The following is an 18,807-nucleotide window of genomic DNA, read 5'->3' on the forward strand; positions in this document are numbered from 1 at the left end:
GGGCTGTCGCCTCGATCACCTGGCTGCTGGGCCTCGATGGCCTCGTAGAGGCCCGGCACCCCCCTCAGGAGCACTTCTGAGCCCGTGCCCGAGCCTGAGCCAGGGGCCGAGGGCAAGGGCTCCTTCCTGCCCTGTTTTCTGGCCTCCGTGTTCTCCATCCCCCCATTCCCCAGGTGGGCCCTAGGGCAGGGCAGAGGGGCCAGGCTTGAAGCCCCCGGTGTCCCTGCCGCTCTCGGCCAATGGCCTGTCTGCCCAGGGGTTTACTCCCCTTTCTCTCCTGGACCCTGCAGGGCCCCCGGCAGCCCACCAGCCCTGTGAGTGCCGCCTTCCAGGCCCTGAGGAGGGGGAAGGAAGGTGGGGAGACACCCAGGAGCACTCGGGCAGGCGGCTTCATCTGGTTCCCGCTCCTGGTCTGGTGTCACGTCCCTGGGGACCCACGGGCCTGAGCCCCCACCTTGACACGGACACACTCATACTCAGATGGAACCCCGCCACCCTCGCGGTGGTCCCCGTGGTCAGAGGTTGCCCAGCTGTAGCAGCTGCCTCTGCCCTCACCTAGGCAACAAAGGGCCCAGCCCACCTGCTTCCCTGCCAGCTAGCTGCCCACCTGCCCCCGCCCTCACTGGAAGGGAGCCAGGGAGGACTAGGAAGCTGGGTGGGGCCCTGGGTGTCTCCAACAGCTTCCTTGAGTGCCCGGGGCCTGTCACCTGTGAGCAACACTGCCTCTAATTACCTCGGGCTCCGCAGGGTGAACTGGGCTCAGAACTGCCCTTTCTGGCCTGATCTGACCACTGCCCGCTGTGAGGGGGAGGGGGGAGCAGGGGAACAAAGTGGTCGTGTGATCTTGGACGTCCCCTGCCCTAACACTGGATCCAGTGGGGGCAGATGTGGGTCCCTTTGGCGGCTCTAACTGGACTTTCACTCACATCATTCATTCCTGGTTGAGCTGGTCGGTGCCCAGACCTTAGCTGGGCTGTCAACTGGGACCGAAAGTGAGTGTAACAGGCCCCCACCTCTGTCCTCAAAAGCTCACAGCCTGGGTGACAGGCAGATACAATTCCAAAAGCAAACACTTGAAGGAAGAGTTTTCTGAGGACACATGGCAAGAGGGCAGAAGGGCCTGACTCTGGCTGGCCACAGAGCAGGGGGCGTTCCATATGACCCAAAGGTTAAGGAAGGAGTTCCAGGCAGAAAGAGCAGCACATGCAAAGGCCCTGTGGCAGGCAGGTGCATGGCCTTGTTTGAGGAACAGGAAGTAGGACGACCTGGCTGGTGGCCTGGGCAGTGAGAGAGGGTCTGAGGCCAAGAGTGGGGTGGCAGAGGCCACCTACAGCAAGGCCTGGGGCATCAGGAAGGCAGTTCAGCCTCCTCCCGCCAGGTGAGCAATAAAGAAGCAAATGACACTTCTCGAGAAAGGTACGATTAGATTTGTGCGGAGCAGAGATCAATGTAGAGACAGGCAGGAGGAATGAAAAACAAGAGTCTGAGAGCAAGTGGGCTGGGCAGGGACTCTTGCCATCCTGCTGCTGCCATGGCAAGAAATGGGGGAGCGGCCTGCCAGTTCCACCCTGGCATTGGTGGCTCACTGGTGCTCTAAACCAACCTCCTGAAAAGGCTCGACCTGGCACCCCACCCCCCTACCCCGGCCCCATCGGCCCTGGCTGGCTGGCCCACTGACTCAGGTGCTAGGGGCGCGGGGGCAGGAAGTCATGGAGGGCAGGGCTGGCTTCTCTGACAGGTCAGGCCAGTCTTCCTCACCTCGGGCGGAGCTACCTGAGCAGCTCCACCAGGCAGGAGCATCCTGCCCTTGCTGTCGCACAAGCCAGGAAATGGGGTCACGGCCCCCGGCCCCGAGGGTTGGCCAACAGCTGGCACGGGCCTGACCCCAGGCCTTATAAAGACAGCCAAGCCAGGTCTGGATCTGGAATGCAGAACCAAGCCCCAGCCTGGCACAGGGCCAGAGGGCATGAGCACTGGCGAGGGCATCTCTCCTGCTGCCGTGGCACTGGGGGAAGGGCTGCCACTAGGAATGGCTTTGACCTGGGTCTGGGGGTCTGCTCTGGACTCAAAGCCATGGAAAGTCTAAAGCCTGAACCCAGGTCCCAAAAGATGGGAGAACAAGGGTGGTGTCAAGTGGGTCCTGTGGGGGAGGGCTTGTTGTTCACTCGCAAAGTCCTGTCCCAGTCTTTGTGACCCCATGGACTGCAGCACTCCAGGCTTCCCGTCCTTCACCATCTCCGGGAACTTGCTCAAACATCCATTGAGTCGGGAGGGGTCGGCCCCTGATAATCCCACCGGCTTTCCCAACACTACTGCAAATAACACAGGAAGGACCGCAGGGAGCCTGCCAGGAAAAGCAGCTTCAAGAACTCTCCCCTAGTTCTCTCCGCTAGCCCATCACTCTACTCAGACCCACCACCTAGACATCCAGGCACTGCCACTGGTCCAAAGCAGTCCAGCTCACTCAGTTCTATTCTTATCACCCAGGCTGGCCACTGGGGTTTGCCTGAATCAAGCCCTGACCCCCACCCCTACTCTCTTGCTCCCTTAGAACTTAGGTCCTAAGACAGTACTTAAGGGTAGTGCCTTGACACCGAAAGAGGACAGGATGGACAAACTGGGGGGGGGGGTGGCGTCTCCTGGAACTTCCCTTCAATTTCTGGGTGGATGGGAGCATGGCCAGTGTGAGCCTAGGCTCGGGATCGGGGGGGATGCTGGACGCTTTAAGCAGGCGGTATCTCACTACTAGCAAGAACAGGTCACAGAGCCGAGAAGCCCCGGACCTGTCAGCTAGTCCTGTTCCTTTAGGAGCATCAGGCTAAACTTCCCTGAGAGCCTTAGGGGGGACATGGGGCCCAAGGGCAGAGGCACAGGGACAGTCTGAGCAGAGCTACACGGTACCGACCGCAGACTCAAACTCTGCAGGGAGTAGGGGGAGTGCAGCAGTCTAGGGCGGGGCAACCTGTGAGTCTGGGCCTTGATCACAGGGAGCAACGGCCACCCAGCCTCGGCTGAGAGTTTCCGCTCAAGGCAAGCCGGGAAGTTCTAATGTGAAAACATCGGACTTTTCAGCATTGCCAGTAGCTTCAAACTTTGAAAAAGTCCTGCGTGAGTCAAATGAAATACACCTGTGGGCCTGCACACTGACCTAGGAGTGGACATTTATAGAGGTTTGCACGGCATCCCCCACATCCACATAAAACAACAAAAACGAGGGGTGCAGACCCCTGCCCATCCTGGAAGGCAGCCCTGTCGGGGGAGAGGTCCTGAGGAGGAGCAGAGCTGAAAAGGAAAGTCTGGGAGGTCACTGTTGCGGCTGAACCCCGCTTAGCCCTGCTAGAGACTGGACATGGAGGCCATCCTGCCTTCTTGGGGCCATCAAGTTCTTCAAAGCCCACTCAAACTGCCCCCGTCCCGAACTGGTATGGCAGTCTGCTGGGATAAGCCATCAGGCCCCCTGAGATTTGAACTGGCCCAGCCAAAGGCTTTGGCTGCAGGCTGGGCTGGATGGGGTGGTGGGTGTCCTGGATCCTGGCGGCAAGTCAGGAGCTGAGCTGGTCCCCAAAGGCTCCGAGGCACAATTCTGACCACAAGCACAGAGGGGGTGGGGTGGGGGGGAGGGCAGAGCAGAGTGTTTTCCTGGAAGCCTCCAAGGCAGGGGATTTTTCTGGACTAGTCCAGCCCCTGGCACCCTCCCCTTCTGCCCCATCAAAGGGCCACTGTCAGCGGCACTCAGGCCCCACCTACTGACAGTGAGGCCCAACCTGGCCCTTCAGCCCAGCATCCCCCAGCACATCTGGCCTTGATGCTGCTGGTAACTGTGGCTGGTCTGTCACATCCCCTTCCTGTGTCTCAGTCCCTCCATCTAACACAGGGGGAAAGTGGCCCAGAGCAAAGGTCGGGCAAAAGGACCCCAGGATTCAGATTTGGCATATCGAGGTTGTGCCTATGAGGCTTGCAGAAGGGCTGTGTGTGTGGCCTACCAGAAGTTCTTGAAACTGGAATTAGCAACCAAGAACAGCACACTTAAAAGAGATTTCACCTAAAAAATGCAGATTTCTAGTTTCCCTGAAAAATCGCAAGTTATGGCAGGCTGGGACAGGTCATCGGGGCTGCCCTCCCTAGGTCTCCAGAGGTTCTGGGGGGTGGGGGGCATTCCTTGAGTTTAAATCACCTGCCCCTTCTAGGTTTGGGACGCTTGGTCTCATTCGATATTCGCTCTTTTTTTCACAAAACACAGGCGTCGGCAAACTGGATCGGGCTAAACCGAGGGACTCCTACGACTCTCTCTCGGTCGCCTGTTCGGGAGGGCGGCCGGGCAAGGACCAGCCTGCCCGGCCAAAAGACCCTTTCGGCCAAGAGAGGAGGCGGGTCTCCGCCGGCTCCGCCCCGGCCAATGGGGGGTGACCCCGCCCCCGCCCGCCCCGCCCCCCGGCTCTTAAGGTGGGACCCGCCTCCGGCCAGGCGACTCCGCAGCCCGAGCCCGGGGCAGGGAGAGACGGACGCCGACTGCCTCGGGACCTCGCGATTCGGGACCCCGGCAGCCGGGCTGGGAAGCACTGGGGCCGCGGCGCGTCCCGCCCGGCTCCCGCCGCCGCCGCTGCCGCCCGGTGAGTGTCTGCCGGGCTTGAGGGCTGCGGGGTGGGAACGGAGGGCGCCCCGGGCGGGCTGTGCACACGCGCCGATCACGCGCACGGACCTCCCCCCACCACCACCCCCGTCCGCCGCGCGCACACGCACTCAGGGCGGGCACGTGGGCCCCCAATCCTTGCAAGATCACCTGGGACTACCCGCCTATCTGGTAGTCCTCGGGCGCCGACAGCTCCACGGCCCCGGGTGAGGGCGCGCGCGCGCGCGCGCGTACGCGGCTCACCGGCCTGCGGGGCTGCGAGCAAACAAAATAAACACCCCCTCCCTCGCTTCCTCCTCCTACGGCTGGGCCCTCCGGCATGACCAGTTTTATGAATCAAACCCCTTTGAGGGGATGGCTAGGGCAGTCTTAGGTTACTTCTACCTCCTGGAGTGACACAGTCTGGTTCTGGTCACCCCAACCCCGATCCCCGCCCCCCTGTGCAGATCCACGGCCTGGGCTCGGCCCTGAGGGCCCATGTCACTCAGGGCAGAGCATGGGGGCCACAGGCACGCAGCCCCATTGGAGCCGGGTATGGACCTTGCCTGGCCGGCTGGGGTCGTACTCCAGGTATTAGGCTGCCCCGTCTCTGCCTCTTCTAGGGAAGGGGCTTTACTTAGGCTGAGAACCCAGTGGCCTGGAGCCAGCCTAATCTATTGTGTCCCTGGGCTGGCAGCCCTGGGGCCTGAAGGCTTCGAGGTCCCCTGTGGTCACTGGCAGGCCAGCTGATTGGTGCCAAGCATTCTGCCTCACCCCCGTTCGTTAACGATTACCACACCAGGGTCGCTGACTACCCCTCCCGTTGGGGCTCAGGGGTGGAGTGTGAAAGGTGGGAAGGAGGAAGTGGCCCTGAGGGTCACTCTGCTCACCTTCTGCACCAAGGGCAGGTGAGGCCCCGGATGGAGTGTGGCATCAAGACCCAGAGGGCCCCCCCTCCAGGCCCGGGCCCTCTCCCCGGGCGGGGGGGGTGGGGTGGGGTGGGGTCGTGAGTCAACTAAATCTTGAGGTCCCATCCCACTAGGCTAGACTTTGGACATTGGGGACGCAGAGGGGTGGCTGGGCAGGTGACCTCCGAGTGGGGTCAGCAGGTTCAGCGGGCCATGACGTCCAGTATGGGCCCAGCTGTTGGCAAGGCCCAAGAGGGCTGAGCCAAGTGGGCGCAGGGGGATGGGAGAGCCGTCCCTTGAGTTTGCGGTCTTCTCCCAAGGGAATTAGCCCCCAGAGCTTCTGTAAACAGAGTGTCAGAGGCAGGAAGAGGGCTCTGGTAATGAGCAGCCCAGCTGGATTCCCTCCAGACCATTATCTGCCCCCCCACCCCCTGGCCCGGGGAGGATGAGCACACGCGTGCCAGGCTGGGGGCCTGGGCACTGACTGTCCCTACCTCCCCCAGCCTCCTGAAGCTGCAGACTGTGACCTGAGGGTCCAGAGGGTCAGCTTGGGTGGGTGGCCCAGGGCACTTGCTGGTATGGCACCACGCTCTCCAAACCCTGGATGTGGAGGAGGAGGGGTTCAACACGAGAAAGTCCCTAAGACAGTGCCCACGCCTGTGCTTGCCCCAGGCAGATGCCCTGGGCAGGAGAGGGGTCCTGACCACCTCCACTGGTGAGGAGCTAGGACAAGTCCCAGGTAGAGAGCTGAGTCCTTGTGGGGACTTTTAAGTGGACGCCACCCCTGGCCCGGGAAGCTCCTGGGATCAGGGGGGCAGGGTCTCAGCTGGGCCTTGGAGGCAGCTCCCACCTCAGCAGGCCAGCTGGCCAGTTCTCCTAAGTGACGGGAGAGAAGGCTGGGTGAGCCCTCTGCCCACAGAAGCAACCCTGACAATGGCAGGCCCTGAGCTCATGGGAGGGACAGCAGCGCCACTTCACGGGGTTAAGGGTCCCTCCCCCGGAGCCCCCCTCCAAGTCCCCTCCCTGGGCCAGGGAGCCCAAGGCTCTGCCAAGAAAACCAGCTCCCCTCACTGCTGTGGAATTTGAGAGTTCTTGGAGAAGCAGGAGGGCGTGTGTGTGTGTCTCAAAGCACAGCCCAGTGGGCGTGTGTCTGGCGTGGGCATGTGTCTGCGCGCGCGCGTGACCGGAGCACGGCTGTGTTTAGGGGCAGGCAGGGGTGCCCTGAGGCGGGGCGGGGGCTCGGCCTCCTTCCTTTTATCGGTTTCCACATTCCAGAGGCAGCCGGACTGCTTTCTCTCAGCTGGCTAGGCCGCCTGGCCGGCCAGGCGGCCAGGCCCGTGGGCCTCCCCCACGTTTCCTCATTCCAGCCTCCCCGGGTATGAGGAGGCTGGAGCGGGCGCCCCCACACATGCACCAGGCCACCTTAGGACTGGAAGTGGGGGCAGGCGAGGGGCCATTTTTTTTCTAAGGTGGGGGACAGCCCCCACCAGTCTCCTCCCAGGGAATGCAATAAGGCTCTGACATTCCTTGGAGGCTGCCTGAGAGATTTAATTAAGGAGGAAGGAGGGAGCTGGCCTGCGCTGAGAAGAGGCTGGGGTGGCCCTGGGGCCCGCAGGGGCAGCAGTGAGAGGTGAGAGGCAGGGTCGTGGCCCGACCCCCAACCGACGTCACTTGCCCACCGATCAGCCCACAGACCCTGCAGAGGGCCTCCTCTGTGGCAGGGTGACCGAGAGCCCCAGGCATGAGGGCATCAGAAGAGCAAGCACCCCTCTGGGGGAGGGGCTTCTGCCTCCTTCTCACACCCCGTCTAGGTTGCAGACAGCCTGGGCCCAGCTCGCTTGGGGCTGGTGGCCTCCCTTGGTGACTAAGGTCTTCCTCTGGCAAATTCAGGGTTAATTGCAGGGTTAGGGCCCTACCTGATGGGTGTCTTGGCCCTGGGTGGGGACAGGGCAGTGAGGAGGGCCCATCTCTGAGCCCAGCCCTCGTGGCATCACACTGGCACGTGCCGACGGTGGCATCTGGACCAGCCCATTCCGAGTTGGGCCGCAGGTGTCCTGTGGGGTGGCCCCTGCACTGACCAAGAAGGCGTGTCCTGCTGCCCCGAGGGCTTCCTGGAGCTGGCAACTGGCCTTAGTCACTGGTCTCCCTGCCCTGGGCTGACAGGTCCGGCGGCTCCCAAGTCACCCACAGTGCCCCAGATGGCACCCACGCGGAGCCAGCAGCTCCCGCTGTGGAGTGGGGTGGGGAGGGGGCCCGGCCCGGCTCTTCCAGCTCAGGAATCAAGGCTTCCGGGGACTGGGAGACAGACTGCCATACAGACTGCCTGCCTCGGCGACCCTCTGCCCGAGGATCTGTGAGGCCGGGCTAGGCAAGGAGACCCACCCACCCAAAGAGCTTCTCTGAAACACAACTCTGCCCGGTTCTCACCCCAGAGAGTCTTACTAAATTGCCTGGGGGAGGGCGGGGTCCGAGCACTAGAACTTTTCTAAAGCTTCCTGGTGATTTTCAATGTGCAGCTGGAGTTGAGAAGCCCTGTAAGTGGGAGATGGAAGGGAAAGGAAGGGAAGGGACCAGGAGAAGTCGTGGCGTGGTGTGTCGGGCTCTATCCACAGCAAGAACAGAACCGGCTGGAGGTGGTGACACCAAGAGTGGTGGGGCCTCCCCCCGACCTCCACCGCCGGCTTAATCACAGGGCAGGGCGAGGACCCCCCCCACCCTCAGCCTGAGGGCTATCTCTGGGGAACCTGAGGCTCAGTCCCCTTGGCTCCTTCCACCAGGGCCCAGGATTGAGATCCCCGCCTGCTGGGCCAGGGGCTGCTGCCTGCTAGGGATGGGGAGGCGGGTGGACCGGACCCAGACCCGGAGCCTCCTCAGACACGTCAGCGAAACCGGAGCCAGCCGTCCTGGCTGCCGGCACAGTCCCGCCTGCCTGGGGGGTTGGCAGACTCCTGGGCTGGGCTACTGCCAGGCCTGGCTGGCCGGCGCTGGGAGCTGCGGGGTCAGAGCCGCAGCCCAGACCCTGGTACCCACTCTGCAGCGTCGGGTGCAGGAAGGAGCGTGTGCCCGCTGCTGTCTGCCTGTACCCACCCCTGCCCACTGAATAGGCACAGGAGACGCTCCAGCCTCAGGTCTGGAGCCTGGGTCCCGCCCACTCGCCAGTCCCTGCCTGACCCAGGGCCTATGTGTGAGTAGGTGCCTGCAGGTGTGTCCCATGCTAAGGGGTGGGTGGGGACACTCTGGGTCCCCGAGAGCTGAGATGACCACGTTCTTACTCACAGAGTCCTTCCTCCTGTTCCCCACCCCCCATCACATGCTGAAGGGCCGGCCAAAGGACAGCTCATTTCCCCCCACCCCTTCTAGAACGAAAGACGCCCCCAGCACAGCCCCAGCCTGCTTGCTCCAGTTTCTCCCGCTTTTCCATGCCCAAGCACAGCAGGCAGCCTGTGTGTGGAGGCCCCACCCTGGGCCCAGGAGCCTTGTCTGTGCTGAAATGTATGCATCGTGGCTCCCCAACCCCACGCATGCAGAGGTTTCATGGGTGACACCCTCAGTAGGTCATGTTTACCTACCCACTTATTTAGAGACCACTCAGAATGTTCTCCAAATACAAACTAAACAGTCCTGAGACTCAGGGGCTGTACCCACCCTACGCCCCCTGCTTCACAGATGGGAACTGAGGTGAAGGGCTGGGGCCAGGTGGCTAGTACAGGCAGTTGGATCCCAAAGCCCCACCCCGGCTCAGTCCCCTGGCGGGCCCCGTAGTGGGGCCAGGCCAAGGCGAGTCCATGAGGGGTGGGCAGGCCCTGGACACTCTGCCCCCCATGCCCCATCCCAGGGCTGTCGCCAGCACCCCACCCCACCCCCCACCCCGCCCTCTGCAGAGGGAGCGGTCCCACCGCCCTGCTGGAGTCAGCAGATCAGATATCAAAGCCCAGGCCCCTGGTCCTTCGGAGCTGCTGAAATTGCAAGGGCCAGGGCAGCCGTGACCCCGGGGAGACGCTCCCGCCCCCAACGCACACACACACACACCAGCACGCGCCCAGACGGGCGGAATCGCTCCCAGAACTTGTTAAAGGAACTTCCCCATTTCAAACAAACAGGAGGACATGGAACCACAACCCTGGGTGCTCAGAGCCAAGTCCAGGTGAAGCAGAGCTGGGGAGACATAGCCCACAGGTGAGGAGGGAGCTCAGAACGTGTGTGGGGTGGAACTGACCTTCGGCTGCCCCACCACCGCCCCTCCATGGTCAGCCTTTACCCTCTGGGGCCCTCTCATCGGTTCCTGGTGGCAGAGCCCCCAGAGCTGATGGCCCCGAGCTATCACCTTCCCACGCCTCAGTGCCAGCCCCTCTCTGGATGGGGGAAGTGGGGTTCAGGTGAAAACACTCAGCCCTGCACCTCAGGGCTGGGAGGCAGGGTGGCTACTGCCTGTGGGGTCTTCCTGGCAGAGGATGCCACCCCCTACCCTCTGCCAGCTCGGCCAGACCCCCAGCATCCCTGCCTCCCCCTGCCCATGAGGACTTCAGTGATTAAAGGGCCAGCAGACTATAGAGGGAAGCTCAGAGTCCATGCCGGACCCCTCCTCAATGCAGAATGGGAAACACACCCAATATGCATCTCAGGCCCCCATAGACCATGCCTGGCCCCTCGGTGCCAAGCACTCTAGCCCTGGGAGGTGTCCTTTCTGAAACGCCGGATGGACAGATGGGGAAACTGGGGTGCCGAGAGGAGCCTGCTGTCTGTGACCTCACACCTTGAGCGCCCCTGACCCAGGGCTGCCAGACTGGAGTGTGGGGCTTTTAGCCGTGACCTTGTGTAAGGCCCAAGGGGAGCTGAAGCTGTAGAGGTGGCCAGGCTGGCCGTGGGTAAGGCCCCCGCCCCGTCCCCAAGCCTGCCTACTCCCGTCCTGACCCTGCCTGCCCCGTCAGGAGGGTGACTTCAAGGGGAGGCGGCTCACCCCTGACGCGGTGAGGGGGTGGGGGTCGCTCCCAGCACATCTGGTGGCCAGGCCGTACCCGCCCCTCTGAGTCAGTACGGGTGGAGCGGGCCCAGGCGGGGGAGGAAGCTGGGTGCGGCCCAGAGCCCCCTGGGGACAGTGCCAATGGGGCTGCGGTGCGCTGGGCCTCTGGGTTCAGGCCGAGCTTCCCCACAGTTCACTCAGCAGAGATGTTCTCTGGGATGCAGGGAAGCAAAAGCCGATGGGGACACCCCTCGGGGAGAGGACTGCAGGACCTAGAGAGCAAAGGCCGGGGCACAGGCCGGGGTTAGGTCTCCGGAGAGCGGTCATTAGCGTTAATGACCGAGGGGCAGAGGGGACCCTGCAGGTCAGCAGCTCTAGGCAGGCGCAATCTGGTGACGGGCTTTTACCCAGAGCTGGCCTGACACCATTGCGGCCTCTGGAGCACCACCTGCCCCTCCCGGACTCAGGTCCAGGAGCCCACGACCCCAGGGAGGGCAGCCCGATGCACAGCAGTGGGCAGCACACCAGCTGGGGGGCCCTGTTACCTGCGTGGCTGGAAGGCGGGCCAGTGTGGGGGAGGGGAAGCTGAGCCTCAGCACAAAAGGCCCTTGTGTGAGCTGGAGGCACCTGGAGGGGACGTGTGCCGGCCTCTCAGGGGGTCTAGGGGCCCACGGGGCGGGGGGACTGCTGCTGGGGTGGCCCCTGGCTCCCCGCAGAAGCCTAAGTGAAGGGGGCCTGTGCTGTGGCCCTAACCTGTCTCAGGCAGTTCCGGCTACAAGTGGGAGCTGGAGCCGCTGGAGGAGCTACCCCCACACGGGCAGGACTGGGCCCCACGTTAGGAGGGCAGGCCCAGCTGCACCTGGACGTGGTTAAGGAGCTGGGCTCCAGCTCAGATTTCCAGGCAGCATGAAGGCAGCAAGTGCCTGTGCCTCCAGGAGCCCCTCTTCTGTCGTCTGGGAGCACGGAGAACAGCTCCCACCTGGAGAAGCTGCTGGGTGACGCTCGGTGCCACTGGCGCGTGGGGGTGGCAGGTGCCCCTCCTGTGCCATGCCTGGCCCAGAGTGGATCCTGAGAAATGGCGGAGGATCCACTCTGGAGCATCTCCAGGCTTGGTGCTCTCTCCACCATGCAAACTGTATCCCCCAACCTGCACCTTGGGCCACTCCAGGGAGGCCAGAACCCCCCACCTTTAGTTCTGTCATCATGGCTCAAAGATGGGGGTGCCCGGAGGCCAAGGTTCCCTGCCTCCCCCTCCCCAGGAACTCTCCTGCTGGCTGCGTCCTGGGCAGGTCTGACTTCACAAGTGGAAAAACACCGATCCCATAGTTTCCACATGAGGTCTTCCTGCTGTGGTCTCTCCTCACTTGCAGGACGCGGAGCGTGGCGGCGGTGGCCGGGGGCAGCCAGCTTCTCTACTTACGCGCTCGGCCGCCTGCCCGCCCGTCTCTCCCGGATGCTGCGGGAGGGGCTGCCGCTCCAGGACCTGCGTTCTCCCTCCTTTGCCATCTGCCTCCGCAGAGATTTTTTTTGGGGGGGCGGTGTTTCGGGGGAGGGCACAGAGCCTGATGCTTTTTGACCAACACGTATTCCCTCTGAGCTGCAGAGAGGCTGGAGGGCTGGAGCTAAGGGGAAGGGGGAAGCCAGCTGTTTGTGGTCTCTGAGCGTTTGGGAGCCGGGCCCCCTCTGTGTGCGTCAGTCAGCCCACCGAACCCTGGTGTCAGCGCAGGAAATGGCAACTGATACCATGACGAGGCCACGTGACTACTCAGAGTCACATAGCGAGGGAGTGACGGGGCAGCGGCAGGAGCCCGGCCCCGGCTCAGGGGACCTGACTCACAGCTCCTGTGTGCTGTCGGGTCTGAGGGTGGGGAGCAGAGGGGGGCTGGGAATTCCCCTCCTGACCCTTCCTGGAGTGGCTGTCCCCTGGGGCCCCTGACTCATGGTCTCCCGTTTCCCTCTCTACTCCCAGGGACCAGAGATGCGCTCCAGGGCCCCCCTGCGCCTGCTGCTGCCGCTGCTGCTGGCCCTGGGGCCCGGGGCACAGGGCTGCCCACCCGGCTGCCAGTGCAACCAACCACGGACCGTCTTCTGCACTGCCCGCCAGGGGACCACCGTGCCTCTGGATGTGCCGCCCGACACTGTGGGCCTGTACGTCTTTGAGAACGGCATCACCACGCTTGACGCAGGCAGCTTTGCTGGCCTGCCAGGGCTGCAGCTCCTGGACCTGTCGCAAAACCAGATCGCCAGCCTGCCTGGGGGCGTCTTCCAGCCACTGGCCAACCTCAGCAACCTGGACCTGACTGCCAACAGGCTCCGGGAAATCACCAACGAGACCTTCCGCGGCCTGCGCCGCCTTGAGCGCCTCTACCTGGGCAAGAACCGCATCCGCCACATCCAGCCTGGCGCCTTTGACGCGCTCGATCACCTCCTGGAGCTCAAGCTGCAGGATAACGAGTTGCGGGCACTGCCCCCACTGCGCCTGCCCCGCCTGCTGCTGCTGGACCTCAGCCACAACGGCCTCCCGGCCCTGGAGCCCGGCATCCTGGACACCGCCAACGTGGAGGCGCTGCGGCTGGCTGGCCTGGGGCTGCGGCACCTGGACGAGGGGCTCCTCAGCCGCCTCCGCAACCTCCACGACCTGGACGTGGCTGACAACCAGCTGGAGCGTGTGCCCCCTGCCGTCCGGGGCCTACGGGGCCTGACACGCCTGCGGCTGGCCGGCAACACCCGTATTGCCCAGCTGCGGCCGGAGGACCTGGCCGGGCTAGCGGCCCTGCAGGAACTGGACCTAAGCAACCTGAGCCTGCAGGCCCTGCCGCACGAGCTCTCCGCCCTCTTCCCCCGCCTAAGGCTCCTGGCAGCCGCCCGCAACCCCTTCAACTGCGTATGCCCCCTCAGCTGGTTCGGCCCCTGGGTCCGGGAGAGCCGCCTGACCTTGGCCAGCCCTGAGGAGACGCGCTGTCACTTCCCACCCAAGAACGCCGGCCGGCTGCTCCTGGACCTCGATTATGCCGACTTTGGCTGCCCGGCCACCACCACCACGGCCACGGCGCCCACCACGAGGGCCCCCGTGAGGGAGCCCACGCTCCTGCCTTCCAGCCCGGCTCCCACCCAGCTCCGCCCCACGGAGCTGGCCACTGAGGCCCCGAGCCGGCCACCCCCCACGCCCCCGACTGCGGGGCCTGTGCCTCCACCCCGGGACTGCCCGGCGTCCATCTGCCTCAACGGGGGCACCTGCCACCTGGGGGCGCGGGGCCACCTGGAGTGCCTGTGTCCTCAGGGCTTCATGGGGCTGTACTGTGAGAGCCGGGTGAGACCGGGACCCAGGCCCAGCCCCGCCCCAGCCACGCCGCGGCCCCTGCCCCTGGGCATCGAGCCCGCCAGCCCCACATCCCTGAGGGTGGGGCTCCAGCGCTTCCAGCAGGGCAGCGCCGTGCAGCTGAGGAGCCTCCGCCTCACCTATCGCAACCTCTCGGGCCCCGACAAGCGGCCGGTGACGCTGCGGCTGCCTGCCTCACTCGCCGAGTACACCGTCACCCAGCTGCGGCCCAACGCCACCTACTCCATCTGTGTCCGGGCCCTGGGGGCTGGGAGGGTGCCTGAGGGTGAGGAGGCCTGTGGGGAGGCCCGCACACCCCCGGCTGTCCGCTCCAACCACGCCCCGGTCACCCAGGCCCGCGAGGGCAACCTGCCGCTCCTGATCGCGCCCGCCCTGGCCGCCGTGCTCCTGGCCGTGCTGGCCGCCGTCGGGGCAGCCTTCTGTGTGCGGCGGGGGCGGGCTGCTGCAGCTGTGGCGCAGGGCAAAGGGCAAGTGGGACCTGGGGCCGGGCCCCTGGAGCTGGAGGGGGTGAAGGCCCCCCTGGAGCCAGACCCCAAGGCACTGGAGGGTGGTGGGGAAGCCCCGCCAGGCGGGCTGGAGTGCGAGGTGCCGCTCATGGGCTACTCGGGGCCCAGCCCACAGGGGCCCCTCCCAGCCAAGCCCTACATCTAAGCCTGGGAGGGATGGACCGCCACGGCCAGGCCCTCGGCCCCGCTGGGACCGGCCAGGGGGTCCTGCTGCCACATCAAGGAGCTTCCCAGATTCGGACAACGAGGACACGTCAGGACATGGGCTGGGTGACTGCGGCACGCCCCTGCCCATCTCTGGACCTCGGTCTCCTCTTCTGTGAGATGCTGGAGCCCAGGGATGACCCTCTAAGGGCCCCCCTGCCCGAGTGTCTGGATGATGGTGTCACCTCATCCTCTGCAATGTGCAGCCCCTGGGGTGGGGCTGGCCCTGCGGTGTGCTGGTAACACAGGCCTGGGGCTGCCGAGCCCCTCCACCCTAAGGAGACTCTGGGGGGCCAGTGAAGGAAGCCCCCGGAAAAGAGCAGAGGGAGAGCAGGACTGGGGATGGGGGCGGGTGATCCTGCCTCAGCCCTGGGGAGCGAAGGAGCAAAAGAAACTGGAAAGAAAGATGCTTTAGGAACAAGTCTCGCTTTTGTTTTTTTTTTTAAATGTATTTATAAAAGATCCTTTCCCATTTATTCTGGGAAAATGTTTTTCAAACTCAGAGACAAGGACTTTCGTTTTTTTTTTAAAGACAAATGATGATATGAAGGTCTTTTGTAAGAAAAATAAAAGATAAAAAAGAAGCACGCGTGTTTCTCGGCATAGCCCCAGGGTACCTGCGCGGAGGCGGGGTGAGGGCTCGCAGGGTCGGCCTAAAGCGCGGAGCTGGGAGCCGGGACCCCGCTTCCCAGCAGGTCCAAGGCCCCAGTCGGCACGCCCTGGGCTGTCCAGCTCACCTGAGGTGCCTGGTCTAGCCTCCCGGGGAGACGGGGGACCACGTGGGAGCAGGGAGGGGTGAGGGGCCACTTCAGCCTCGGGGCAGGGGAGCACTGAGGGTGGCCTTCCCCTCCCCAGGCCCAGTCTTCTCCCAGCAGGAGCTGCCAGGCTCCCGGGAGAGGCTTGCAGAAGACACCCCTGGTGCACCACCCGCCCTCCTCTGGGGAGGGGTGCCTTGAGCCGTGTCCCCCAGGCCCACAACGGCCCTGGACCAGGCGGGGTCAGCCCTGCCTATGGCCCCGTTGCCCCTCCGCGTGGGCTCAGGCAGGGAGACCCCGGCCGCCTGCTCCAGACACAGAGATGGGGCTGTGGTGGAGGGAGCGAGGTCCTGAGTGGCAGGAAGCCTGTGGGCAAGCAGGCGGAGGCCCAGCCAGGGCTGCGAGAGGCGGCACCCACGGGCAGGAGGTCTGCTGGCCCAAGACCCCCCTCTACTCTCTGCACTGGGGGGGACACAGGCTTCCCAGAAACCCTGCACTATGAGTGTTTTCCTGGAAGCTGCTGGCCAAGGCAGGGCAGGGCCAGGGAGGCTGTGCACAGCCCTGGCTGGAGCAGGTGCTAGGAGTTTGGGGAGAGGAACCAACACAGACATAGACACCCGCCGCCACCTTTTCCAGTCACCCTCTGGCGAGAAGGGAGGTGGCCCTGGGGGCCACGGAGGCCCTGCAGAGGCCCGCACAAGCTCCCCCCAGGCCCCTGCCCACAGCCCTACACAGGTCGTGGACCCCTGGCCCCTGGGCTCACCCTAGCGGGAAGGAGGCGGCCCGGCCAGGCCTGCGGAACAGGCCCTGCGGCTCTGGGCGTTGATGTCAGCGCCGGCCACGCGAGGCTCTGGATTCAATTATCGGCTGCGGAGGGTTCTGGCGTGAGCAAGGCGGAGGCAGGCGGGGGGCTGCGGTGGGCAGAGTGACCGGGGTGGGGCCCTCCCTGAGGCGGCGGCCCAGGTGGGTTTCCTGTGCCTGGGTCCCATTAGGGGAACGGCTCTGGCGAGGCCGGCCCTCCCCTCCGGCGGCCCCGTCAAAGGGGCCATTGTGGGCCTGTGGGCTGCTGCTCAGCACAGTGGCTGCTGAGGGAATGTTTTCGCTGCAAAGCTAAACCTGGTGAGTGGGGCGGCAAGGGGGGTGGGTGGCAGGGCCTGCAGGAGGCAGGTGGGGCACTCATGCCAGCCTCCCCAGAAAGGTCTTTGGGCCTCCCATCAGAGTAGGGGCTGGGCGAGGAAGGGGCGACTGGGGACCGAGTCGGGTACACACAGCCAGGAGGCAGCCACGACCCAAGGGTGACCGTGGGTGGGGAAACACCAGCCCCCCGACCGGGTCCTCGAGACCCCGGGGCTACATGTGCCCTTCAATCCCTCTAAGGAGAGGCTCCCAGTCGCAGAGCTGACACCTGCTCCCTGGCCCTTGAGGGGCAGTCAGCCTCCTGCCTCCAGGAGCCGGGAGGGGCTGCAGAAGCTCCAGGCCTCCAGGGAACACTCTGGGATGTGGGGTGGGTGCCTCTGGCCAGAGCATGCTCCTAGCCTCCACCCTTATGCTCATTCCCAGGGTGACCTCAACAGAGGATCGATTTCTCTGGCTTCAGCTTTTATGCACTGGTAACATCTGGAGAAAAACCTCCATTCGCCTTCACTCAGGGCTGGTAACTGCTGACTGTTCACCCAGCCCAGGGGCAGGGCACCCAGGACAGGTAGTGTTTCTGCCTCTCCAGGGCCGGAGTGTGAGCTGCTCGGTCAGCCCCAACGGCAATCCCCGCCTCCACCCTGCACAGGAAGTGCAGGGTGGCCGTCTGCCTGGGCCCAGCCTTAGGGATAGGACCTGTTGCCCCCAGGGAAGGGCACAGCTGGGAGCAGAGACAGAGACCCCTGGGAGGGCACAGGGAGGGGCATGTGCCTGACCCCTCCCTGGCCTCCTGTAGCTCTTGCTGTTCTACCCAAATGAAGGTGGAAAATCGGTAAAATAAAGACAATGAGCGGGTGCAGTGGAGGCCTAGGTGGTGCCCGCAGCTGACACCCTGCACAATTCCCAGTCAGCAGCCCCCGACGCAGCAGGGGGCCCCTGTGGGGTTCTGGCTTCTGGGGAGCCTGGGGGTAGAGGGCCCACCAGCTCTCAGGCCGGCCTGGAGGCTGGCATGTAGCCTTGGCGTCCACCGGCTTTGCAGAAGGCTGGAGAGTCCCAGCTCCTCTGCCAAGGGTGTGGGCCCAGTGGGGCAGCGGCCAGGACTGGGGGATGAAGGGGGCGGGACACTGGCCTGGCCGCCCATCTGGGAGTGATTTGAGAAATTCCAGGCCTCGCTGGCCCTGCGAGGCTATTCTTAACTGCTATAATTACAGGGTCAGCCTTGGCCAGTGGCACCATGGGGTCTGGGCATCGTTAACTCCCCCAGGGGCCATGCTGGGGCTGGGCGGGGGCTGTTCCTGCGGGGTGGGGGTGGGTAACCAGCACAGATCAGGGGCGGAGTCTAGAAGGCAGGAAGTGGTGGGGTGAGGAGCCCTTGATGGTCAGCGCGGACTCCCTTGTCCAGGCTGGGCCAGTCCCCTCCCTCTGCTGGGGGGCTTGCAGAGAAAGGGGTGTATGGCCTGGGGAAGCCTGGGGGATGAGATACCAGTGCAGCACCAGGGCTGGGGAAGGGGCTGCTGGACACGAAGCCAGGAGGCCTGAGAGCCCTAAGTCCTCCTGTGCAGGGAAGGGGTCCTAATAGTACCCCTGGGATCCCCATGGCCAAGAGCAGGCAGAGGCCTCATGCCCACTGTGCACTTAAAAGGAATGTGGGGGGCCTCACTCACCCTCGCCCCCCTCATCTGCAAGACGGGTCTTTCCAGCTCCCTGTCCTCTCCCTGCGTCGTGAGAGAGGATGTGAGTCGAGGGTCTCTGCCCCGCAACCGTTTCCCCTTCCCTGGGGCTCTCAGCGGGGCCACCCTGGCAGGAGCTCCTTGGGCACTCAGCTTGTCCCCTCACGGCCCACCCTGCTCCTGGAGCTTGGGCAGAGCACTGCGCCATCTGTGACTCAGTTTCCCCAGCTGTAAAATGGGAGAGGAAGGGGCTGGATGGACATCCAAGGACCAAGGCCCCGTCCTAGCTCTGACCTCTGCGGGTCCCTGACTGGGTAGGGGGTTCAGCAAGCCACCCTGAGTCAGAGCTTGGGGACCAGGTTCTGCCTCCTCCTCCCCCAGCCCCCTGTACCCGATCCCCTCAGCTGGCCTCCCCAGGCCTCGGCAGTCCCGGCACCGAGCTGGCTCAGCCAGAACCCTGTGGATGCCGCCATAAACCCTCCTGCACGCACCTGCAGGAGGGTGGGAGGATGAAGTGACTGCCCGCACCCCTGACTCACCCAGGACTACCAGCGACAGCGTGGGGCCTGGGCTGGGGTCTCACCAAGCCTGTGGGTCCAAGGCCTGCCTCCAGACCCCATGTTACCCCAAGTCACCCCATGTCCACCTCTCAATCGGAGCCTCGGTGTCCCAGTCCTCAGCCCCACCAGAGCGCTCACAGCAAAATCAAGTGCATCCCCAC

At 64.3% G+C, this 18,807-nt stretch overlaps 2 protein-coding genes across 6 annotated transcripts in view; one reads left to right on the forward strand and one right to left on the reverse strand.

Annotated features, from left to right (window-relative positions):
* LOC120874372 (coronin-7) overlaps positions 1–18,807 on the reverse strand; it is a 60,567-nt gene that overhangs the window by 16,726 nt on the left and 25,034 nt on the right. The window lies entirely within an intron of this gene.
* Positions 348–18,704, forward strand: VASN (vasorin). Its single transcript, XM_040255796.1, has 2 exons — positions 348–4,610; positions 12,447–18,704. The coding sequence occupies exon 2, from the start codon at positions 12,456–12,458 to the stop codon at positions 14,466–14,468; it is 2,013 nt and encodes a 670-aa protein (XP_040111730.1). The 5' UTR covers positions 348–4,610; positions 12,447–12,455; the 3' UTR covers positions 14,469–18,704.

Source organism: Oryx dammah, unplaced genomic scaffold (assembly GCF_014754425.2).
Source record: "Oryx dammah isolate SB20612 unplaced genomic scaffold, SCBI_Odam_1.1 HiC_scaffold_2, whole genome shotgun sequence".
Classification (NCBI taxonomy): Eukaryota; Metazoa; Chordata; class Mammalia; order Artiodactyla; family Bovidae; genus Oryx; species Oryx dammah.